We start from the raw sequence: 10638 nt of genomic DNA, 5'->3' as shown, positions 1-10638 counted from the left end.
TTTTAATCATCTTTCAACTTCTCTCTTATTCATGTATACATATTTACCTAATACAAAAGCCTAGTTATAAAAGTACATACCTAATCATTGATTCATTTCATCCATATCCAATAAAGTCATAAAATTAAAACTCATTTTGTTAAATTATTAATTTTTTTAAAAGTATAAACTTCTATTATTTGAGTTCGATATCTATATTATACTCTTTAACACCCTTTCTTAAGGTGGCTTCACACTTATAAATGCAAAGATAGATAGAATTTGGATTTATATGAAAGAGAAGATGTAAATTATAGGAAAGGTATAAACCCGAGAACTTCTTGGAAATCAAATTTTGATATTATATTGAATTATTAATTTTTAAAAAAATTTAAAGGATGATAGGTAAATAAATTTTATTGATATATTTTTATGAAGTGGCAACCCAAAATATTTACCCGATGAGGGAGATAGAAGAGAGAATTAATTACAAGATTGGGCATGATGTGAGTAAAAGCTTTGTGGGGGTCCCCCACTTGTGTCATAACAAAGCTGCATAATAAGATGACGAAGAGGGTGTGGGTGAGTCCTGAGTCATCATGGAGAAATAGGGTTCTTCTCCTCCCCATTGTTGCAGGAAGCAGGCAGCAGCCTGGAAGCATCTGAGATTTGGGAGATATTAGGCAAGATAGTTGAGGTGGAATCATCATCAAAATTAATTTGAATATCATGAATGCTGCATCGTCTCCTCCTTGCAGAAGATGATGCAGAGCTGCTATGGCGCTTGAAGTACTTCTGAGCATGGCTGGCCACCTGGGTTGGGCTCTTGGTTATCACACAGTGCCTCAATATGTTCCTCCAGTCTCCTTTCCCAAATGCTATCAGTCCAACCAGGAACAACCTGATCATCATCAGGTCAACCCCAGAAGAAAATTCATATACAAATCCCTAAAAAATTAAATTAATATAAAATAAAAAAGAAAAGAAAAAAGATCAGAAGTATACTTATGTTCTTGTACAGTCCATGGAACCCCCCTTCGGGATGTATGGCCAGTGGACATGGCTCTAGCAGATGATCCTTGTTCTTTCTTAGTACCCAGTTCTGGCATAGACATGGGGAAGTCACCTGCAGACTCAATCATTTCTATATCTTGAACCAGTGCTGCAAAATGGCTGACAACCTGTTCAAAGCTTTTCCCAGGAACCCTAGCAGCCACTTTCTGCAGTAAGTCTGGAGTAGCAAAGCCAAGTTGGGCCAAAGCAGTCTCAAACATCTTGTTCTCTTCATAATCCCATCCAGGATGGGGTGTTTGAAGAGCCTGCAGATTAGTGCAGAAGGAAGATTCAAGAAAATCTGACCATTCCATAGCTAAACTAAACAGCCTAAACCCTAATGATCGAGAAGAAACAAGGCGTGGGGATTGAGGATTTGTAGTAGTGGGTGTGTGTATTTAAGACAGAAATCCTAAAAAATCTGGTGAGATATGAGTTTTGGCTGGTATAACCCAAAAGGGTATTGATAATAAGATCACAGAAATGTCTTTGGATTTTAAGGGCCATATATCAAACCCTAAATAAGCCAATCCGAAATCATAATTAATAAGGAAAACAAAAATTCAACGTGGATCTTCCAAATTCTGGATTCATTGTATATGGATATAACCATTGAACAAGGATACATGACCATTCATGAACTCAGCAAATTTTCATGCTTACCAAAGTTGTAATTTTTTAACGGGAAAATTGGAATAAAATCTAGGGTTATTTGATTAAAAGGGTCTCTCAAAATCTAATTTTTGAAATTTAACCTCTCATCATTTTTTAAAATCGTTTGGACAAAGATGTGGTCATCATTTTTTTTGTAAAAATAACATTTTCTTTTAAAACCTATATGTAAATAATTAAAATAAAAAAGGGTATTTATATCAAAATTGAGTTACTTTTCCATAAAAAACATGGGAATGGTTAGATTTCCAATTTGATGATTATTTCATCCATTTTAACTAAATATTTCTAAAATCTAATCCGACAAAAATATCTTTTAATTCAAAAACGGGTTAAAACAAGTTTCAGTTTAGAATAAATTTTCTATTTTTATAAATTTAAAAGAAATAATTAATACCATGTTTGGATATATTATCTATTCTTGTTTTTTTACCATAAATAGGAAAGAAAAAAAAAATCTTTATTAATTGCATTACAACTATGTTTAAACTTACATATCCTTATCATATTTAAAAGTTTATTTACTTTTTCCTAAAAAAATATCATTTATTTACATCCATATTCCTATGTTATTTTCTACTAAAAATTAAATTATAGTCACTTTTATCCTCTCATTTAGCATTATTTTCTATTGCTTAAGTAAAATACTTACATAAAAGTGATTTTTTTTTATTCATATTAAAATGTGACTATTCTCCTTATTTAAAATAAAATAATTATTTTCATACATACACAAAATTAAATGAATAATATTTTTAAAGAAATACATAATACATAGTATATTAAAAATATATATATATATATATATGGAAAGAGAAGATTGGACTTTTAGATTAATGAATAAGAAAAGAATAATATATTTTTGTTTAAAATAAAATAATATATAATACATCAAATATATTAGGAATTTTTAATGTTTGAAAAGGGAGAATTGTGTTTTCAACCTAGCTAGGTTGGGTAATTGAGGTAAGGTCCTCTTATCACTCATAATTAAATCCAAAACCCCATGAAAGAGTAGAAATTGAGAGGAAGGATATTGTCTTTAAAAAATCTCTAAAATATCCTTAATTATTAAATGTAAAAAACTAACCAATCACCTCACCTTTCTCATTCTTTCTTTGACTCTTTTACCCTTCTCTCACCTATTTAATAATGAAACCAAGTTGAATAATTTTTCTTCATCAAATTGAATATGAAATATAGTTAAAAATTATTATTTTTGAAATGAATAACTTTTAAATACCTCATCAAATATTATTCTTTTTTCCAACTTACATAATACATAATAAATATTTTTTAAATATGTTGAAAACTTACATAATATATAATAAATATTATTCTTTATTTCAAACTTATATTATTTCTCATATATATTAAATAATTTTTAAACACCTCATAAAATATTAGTATTATTTGTTTGTTCTAACTTGTAAATTATATATCAAATATTATTTTTTTTCAAATTTATAGAACATATAATAAATACTTTTTAAATACCTCACAAAATATTATTAATTTTTTTTTTCTAACTTGCAAATGAAACACATGGTGTTTATTATTTCTCATATTATTTCGAAAATAATCTAAACACTCACATGCATATATATATATATATATATATATATTAATCAAGAAGACAATATTTATAAGACTAATTTACCAACCTTTCAATAATTTTGAAAGTGTAAGTAGGGTAATTGGCCAAATTAAAGTCTTCAAAATATTTAAAATTTCTCAATTCTAAAATTATCTAATTGTTCCCCACACCAATCCTAAATATTTTTTAATAAAGATTTAAATATTTAAAACCATTAAAATAAATATTTTATTATTAAAGCAAAATTTTCAAAGTAATAAGATAAAAATCATGAAATCTTCAAAACTATAATTACAACAAATATTTTAAATTTTAAAACTAATTTCATAATTTAAATTAATGATTTTAAAAAATAAAAATGTTATAAAAATAATTTTTGTTTATTTTTAATTCCATTTAAATATGATTTTTTAATCTCTATTGATAACAATGAAATTATGTTTATAAAGACAAAATAATAAAAATATATATTTCATTTAGTTTACTTATAATGAACAATTCAAACATAATTGATTTTAATTTTATTTCTTATGTGTTAATTTTTGTAGGGAATGTCTTAATAACATAGTTTGGTAAAAAAAGAAAAAGAAAAAGAAAAACTATCAATAATCGTCTTAATGTCAAACTCAAACTCAAGTTGTTTAAAAATTGTACAAAACCTATTAGGAGCCTTGTACACCCTTGTACACTTTACACATTTTCCTTGTACAGTTAGTGTTATACCCTTGTACAATGACATAAATTTCATATATCTCCTAAGTTATATGTCCATGTATGTGTATTAGTCATATTTTCAATGGTTTAGTTGAGAAAATGGTGAATGACTTAGGGTCAAATTTTTTTCCCCAAATATCATTATTGGGGAAAATATTGAAATTTTCATGTGAGAGTTAAATAAAGTGCATGACATAGATGTACAATCCTTGGGTGACAAGGAGAATAAAAAGTGGTTTAGAATCAATTGAAATCATTTACAAAGAATAAGCTTGTACACATTTGTACAATTAGTACATTTTTCTTGTACAGTTAGTGTAATACCCTTGTATAATGACAAAAATTTTATATACCTTCTAAGTTATGTGTCCACGTAGGAGTGTTTAACCATATTTCTAATGGTTTAGTTGAGAAGATGGTGGATGACTTAAGGTCAAAATTTTTTTCCCCATATATCATTATTGGGGAAAGTATTGAAATTTCCATATGGGAATTAAATAAAGTGCATGACATATGTGTACAATTCGTGAGTGATAAGAAAAATAAAAGAATGATTCATAATTTATTATAATATTTCACAAAAGGTAGCCTTGTACACCTTTGTACACTTAATACATTTCCTTTGTATAATTAGTGCAATTATACAGTAGCGCAATAAATGAATAAATGATTTTTTTATTTATTTTCATATAAAAAATAGTACTAAACAAGGTTTTCAATTTTCATTTTTAAAAATATTTTTCATTTTTTAATTAAACGTATTTTCTAAAAGAGACAATATAGAAAATAAAAATTATTTTGAAAAATAAAAATAAAAAACAAAAACTAGAAAAATATTTTAAAACCAAACTCAAATATAATCTATATAATTTTTAACTACTGGTTTTCATTTAAAATAAGTAAATATACCTTTCAACATTTTTATATAAGAAAAATTCAATCTCTACTATGTATTGATATAATCCACTTTTAAAATTAGATCATATGAAAACATTTTAATTGAGTACTTAAAATAAAAACTCTTCATCCATCCTCTTTCTTTCTTTTTCTTTTTCTTATTTTAATAAATTTTCAATTAATTCAAATCATTAAAAAAAATCATTAATTAACAAATTTGTAATATTTCATATAACTTATTACTAAAAGTCATGTTAAAAAAGTTATTAAAATAAAGAAGGAAGAAGATTAAAAAAAATTAAACTTTTTTATTTTATAATAGTAAAAAAAACTTTAAAATACTTTTTAGTATAAAAGAAATTAAAATAGTGAATATGTTTATTTTAAACAATGTTTTAATCATTAAATTATTTACTTCTAAAATGTAAAAGATAATTTTTATTTATTTAAATTAATATTTTTTTAGAAAGTATTTTCCAAAATAGTCTTTGAATCATTAATATAATTTTTTTTATAATTAAAAAATAAAAAATAATGTTGATTTTTTAATTATTTATAAAAACGTTTAAACAAATAATGAAAAATCTAAAAATGATTAAATAAGAAAGAATAGTGGCATGTGAAGAGTGATAGAATAAAAACAAAAATAAGTCAAATGAGTATTTTTGTCCATTACTATCTCATATCCTTGTAATTAATTATGGGTTGTTGAAAGACTTTATCTTAATTATCAAGCCTATATTGGATGAAAACACAATTTTCCCTTTAGATTAATGAATAAGAAAAGAATAACATATTTTTATTTAAAATAAAATAACATATAATACATCAAATATATTAGGAGTTTTTAATGTTAGAAAAGATATATTAAAGATATATATAGTATGAGTAAGAATTTTTAATATTTTTAACTTTTTAAACAACATTTTAACTTTATTTGTTTTTTGAAAATACCAAATTATTGATTTTTGTTTTATTTGAAAATAAAAATAGAAATAATCTAAACAAGAACCGACCTTAGTTATAACAAATATTTTTTATAACTTTATAGTAAATTAAAAAAAAATTATTAAAAGTGATAGTTCCAAAACCAATGACAAAATTTCAGCACTTGGTGTCATATAGGTTTCATAAAAATCTTACAACTTGTGTAAATCATATCTTGAAGACATAATTTCAATAGATAAGTATGACTTCGCGTTTTCGAGATAATATATATGTATTACTTTGAAGTCGTGTCTTCAAGACGTAGTCTTGATGCATTATCATGAAATTATGGGTTTAGGACATTACTTTAATTCAATTTTTTACTCTTTTTTTAAATATATATATTTATGTAAATTAATTTTTTTTTTCATGCCTTTTCTATCTTTATTTTTATTATTATTATTGTTATTATTATTATTATTATTTTCGTTTTTAAGGTATTTTAATAAAGTTTTCGGTATTTTACATTAAAACCATGTCTTCAAATCACGATTTTAGAAAAATATGGTAAAATTTACGTGACATATTGTTGACTCAAAATGTCATAAATTCCAAACATGTGTATTTAATTTTTTTTTTAAAAAAAAATTTATAATATATATATTTTTTAAAAAGCCTGTTATAACAAACATACTAAACAGAATAGAGTAAAATTATGATATATTTTTTAAAAAATGTTTGTTGTAACAAATATGCCAAACATGGTACATATTTTTTCAAATAGAAAATACAATATATTGTGGGAAAAAGAAAATATTATGTGTCTTATATTTATTGTTACACTTAAAGTTGTTCAATTTAAGTTAATTTTAAGTTGAATTATATTTAAGTTGTTGACTTAAGATTTATTACTTAATTCTTATTTTAAATATCAAATTTATTTAATAAAATTAACTTAAAACTTATTTTAAATCATTAAATTGATATATTTATTCTCATAAATTATAATTAGGGTAAAATATATTAAATAATAGTGAAGATCATTAAGTAGTAAAGGAGATCGTGGAAGTAATTAAAGACAAATAAGAGTAAAAATATAAAATGAAGACGAAAAGAAGTGGCATTTGGAAGTGTTGTTGACTTAACATTTAGGGAAATAGATTTGAGAATAAATTAATTATTTTTTATTATTATTTAATGTTTTTAATTTTAAGTCATACCATTAAATTATTTTATTAAATATATTTAATTTATTTAATGAGTTAAATTAAGTTGTTAAATCATTTTAAGTTATTAAATTGATTTATCAAACATCACCTTACAAAGGAAAAGATAATAAACACCTCATAATTAAGTAAGAAGATCATAGTCAGCCCACATTAGTGAAAAAGTTGCTCTCCAAGTGATTAATTTAAGTGTCTATTTCAATATATTTTCTATTTTTTTAAATAAGAAATAATGAGAACTTTTATATGAGATTAACTCTTAAAAGCTTACATTGAAAAATTAATAACTTCAAAAACGGTTTAAAAAAATTAAGGTGCAACTTTTTTATTATTATTATTACAAGGTTTGAAATTCTTGAAAGTAATTTTTAAAAATATAAATTAAATTTATATATATATATATATATATATATATATATATATATTTTAGGATTATTTGATTAAAATGGATAAAATAATTTCAAATTTGCAAATCTAATCCTTCATATTTTTTTAGTCTAAAAATATCAAATTTTGATAAAAATGCATTTATCCTTTTTTTTTTCTTTTTAAAAAATAACTTTTCCATTAAAAACTTACATGAAAATAATTGAAATAATAAAATATATTTATATAAAAAATAAGTTATTTTTCAAGTTGAAATATGAAATCATTTCATCTCTTTTAATTAAATAACTCTTATTTTTATATTAACTTATCTATTTTATAATTTAACAAAAGAAAAACAGGTACCATATCCAAATGGACAAAATCAAAGTTACATCATCATTTTTTTTATTCACAACTCTTTCAGGCAATTAATGAACATCCGGATTAAATGAATTAAGCAGACTGAAGGGTGAACTTGTTCATCTTCAACATTAGGGTTAGTTAGCCCGTCGCTCTTCCCTCTTCATTTACCCATTGGCTGGTGTCTACTGGATGGACCGGCCTGATCTTCATTTCCCAACCTTGTACTGTTTTTCCCATTAATTCCAAACTCCAAATCACAATACCCTTCTCTGTATGATGAGTAACTTTCTGAAACTCTAGTTAGCTAAGAAAATCCATTTCCATGGGCATTTCTTCTGGTAACTATATATTAGTTCCATACAAACACTACACACAACCTGCACACACATTTTTTTTTTTAATTTTTTTTATGGTTGCTTTGATGAATGTTATAGTTCTTATTTATTTGCTGATGATCAGGTTAATTCAGTAGAAAAATATGAAACAATGAGTATGACAAATTTTTTTGAAATTCATTAATTAATCACTTGATCTGATACATTCACTTAACAGGAAAAACGCAGCTGATTTCCATTGAGATACATGGTAGATCCTACGTTGTATCTTCATATCTTCTTCAACCTCTATCTCTCCTTCTTGTGCGCAGACTACTCAGCTCATATCAAGATCGGGAAGTGACGATGAAGAAGGGTCCTCAGAAATTTGAGCATGGATGGGAGTGTCAATAGCCAGCCCAATGGCCAAGTCACCCAGAGAGGAAGCAGTACTAGAAGTATGAGTATTGGGGGACGTGCTAATTGGCACGCCAGTGGTAATAATATTCGGAGAAGAAGCACCAAGAGTTTGTTGATTGATGGGAGGACTCACAGGCAAGGCCATGGTGAAATACTCCTCAACGGGTAGTCCAATGGTGGAGTCATCAGTCGATGGAGAAGAAGCCCGATAAGGTTGAGAAGTACAAGTACTCATGGAATCTGAAATTGGGAAACCACAACTAAAAACACTTGGAGAAGCACCAAAAGTTTGAAAATTGACAGTGGTGACAGGTATGCCAATGACGAAATGATCTAATGAAAAAGCCCTAGTTTGAGGATTGATCCAATAACCAATAGGGGTGCCAATTGTGAAATTACTAATTGGATGAGATGGAGGAATCCTAGCAGGCCAGCCAACAGTGAAGCCACTTGGGGAGGAAACCCTAAAAGCTTGAGTATTAGGGAAAGTGCTCACGGGAAATCCAACTGTGAAGTCTGTTGGAGAAAAAATCCTAGAATTGTGAGTATTCATTGAAGAGCCTACTGGCAGACCGACAGTGAAACCATAGGGAGGAGGAGGAGTAACAGCAGTCTGATTGTTGATGAAGGTGTCAAGAGGCAAACCAAGAATGAGACCGTCCAGGGAAAAAGCACCAAAGGTTTCAAAGTTAAGATAGGTTACAACCGACCAGCCGACTGCCATACCTTCTGTACTAAAAGCATTAGAAGTTCGAGAATCACTTGAAGAGACAATAGGCGCACCCATATGGAAACCAGCCGCCCTACCCACTCTAGAAGTGCTAAGAACAGGTCTACCCATCATGGAATCTTGGCCGCCGGAATTTCCATTGGTGAGCTCATCCCCAGAAACGGCAACAGAAGTCCGAACTCCTATGGAAGTTCCAGATGCAGGGAGGCCCAGGGTGATAACTCCATTCATTGAAGATCCAACGGGCCAGCCAAGTGAGAGCTCTCCCACTGGAGGTGAAGCAGCATGACTCCGAGTTTGGGTGGAACTGCAGACAGGGAGGCCGATGATGAAATCACCATCGATCGTGGCCGAGGCACTAGGCAAGCCAAGGGAAAGCTCGCCCCAAGGAAAACTAGCAGAAGCCCGAGCAAAAGAAGGGGAAGGCCCAGCTGCAGGGACTCCAATGGTGAAATCACTGTCGCTGGAAGAACCAGTGGGCAAGCCAGGGGAGAGGTCCTCACCCACAGAAAAACCAGCAGCTGTAGAAGCTCCGGCAGGGACGCTTGGTGAACCAATGGGCAAGCCAAGCAACAGCTCACCGGAAGAAAAACCAGCAGAAGCCCGAGCAACAGAAGTGAAAGGCCCAGCAGGGATGCCAATGGGCAAGCCAAGAGCGGGATGACCACCAAATCTCCTTGCATAGGTGGAAGCCCCACCCCCCGCAGGGAGGCCCATGATGAAACTCCCCACAGAAGGTCGAGATGGAGCGGAAGCTGCACTAACGTGTGTCGCCGGAAACAGCTCCAATGCCGTCGGCGGCGGAGGTTGGTGGACTATCGCTTTCCCCTTACTGCTCCCTCCCGAACACTTGCCGTCCATCAGAATCTCAGGCAGTACTGTCGACACCAGCACGCTCGAGGATGGTGCAGACTTCACAGCGTCCGCAGGCTGAGATGTCCTGATTCTGCTGGCAGCCAATTCACGGCTTCTTATCCTATCACCTAAGCGATAGGGGCGCTTTAAGTACGCCTGGGCATGGTGACCCACTTGCTTCGCTGTTCTTGTATATACAAAATCTCTAGATATTCTCTTCCAGTCACCGCTGCCATTCCTGATCAGCCCCATCAGAAACAACCTGCAACCAATGTAAATAACCACACAGCACCCACAATCAACAACAATCACACGCTGGAATTGCAACACAGAAATCACTTTTGTCCTAAATATTGAAACTGCTACTTGACTAAAGAGCTAAAAAGATGAGGAAGCAAACTCGTGCTCTCGCCAAGTCCAAGGCCCGCATTGTGGAAGGCATGGATCTGGGTCAGATATGGGCGGTTTCTCCCTACTCACCCTCCGGTTCCTGGGCGGCTGCTGAGGAGGGTGGTGCAAGTT

The 10638-nt window shown here is 29.6% G+C and overlaps 1 protein-coding gene across 1 annotated transcript; it reads right to left on the bottom strand.

Annotated features, from left to right (window-relative positions):
- Positions 1-366: 366 nt before the first annotated feature.
- LOC100242224 (transcription factor DIVARICATA) lies at positions 367-1605 on the bottom strand. The gene is made up of 2 exons (XM_002274872.5): positions 985-1605; positions 367-880 (listed from the first exon to the last, which is right to left on the bottom strand). Exons 1-2 carry the CDS (start codon positions 1344-1346, stop codon positions 577-579), a joined length of 666 nt encoding a protein of 221 aa, XP_002274908.2. The 5' UTR covers positions 1347-1605; the 3' UTR covers positions 367-576.
- Between the last annotated feature and the right edge of the window lie 9033 nt (positions 1606-10638).

Source organism: Vitis vinifera, chromosome 7 (assembly GCF_030704535.1).
Source record: "Vitis vinifera cultivar Pinot Noir 40024 chromosome 7, ASM3070453v1".
In the NCBI taxonomy this organism is placed as follows: domain Eukaryota; kingdom Viridiplantae; phylum Streptophyta; class Magnoliopsida; order Vitales; family Vitaceae; genus Vitis; species Vitis vinifera.
This window is presented reverse-complemented; position numbering and strand designations above follow the sequence as displayed.

Bases quoted from the DNA above. Each gene is read 5' to 3' on its own strand.
- LOC100242224 (XM_002274872.5), bottom strand. From the start codon at position 1,346: ATGGAATGGTCAGATTTTCTTGAATCTTCCTTCTGCACTAATCTGCAG. The intron at 881-984 runs GTATACTTCTGA...GATGATGATCAG, and splicing joins TGGACTGTACAAGAACATAA to GTTGTTCCTGGTTGGACTGA.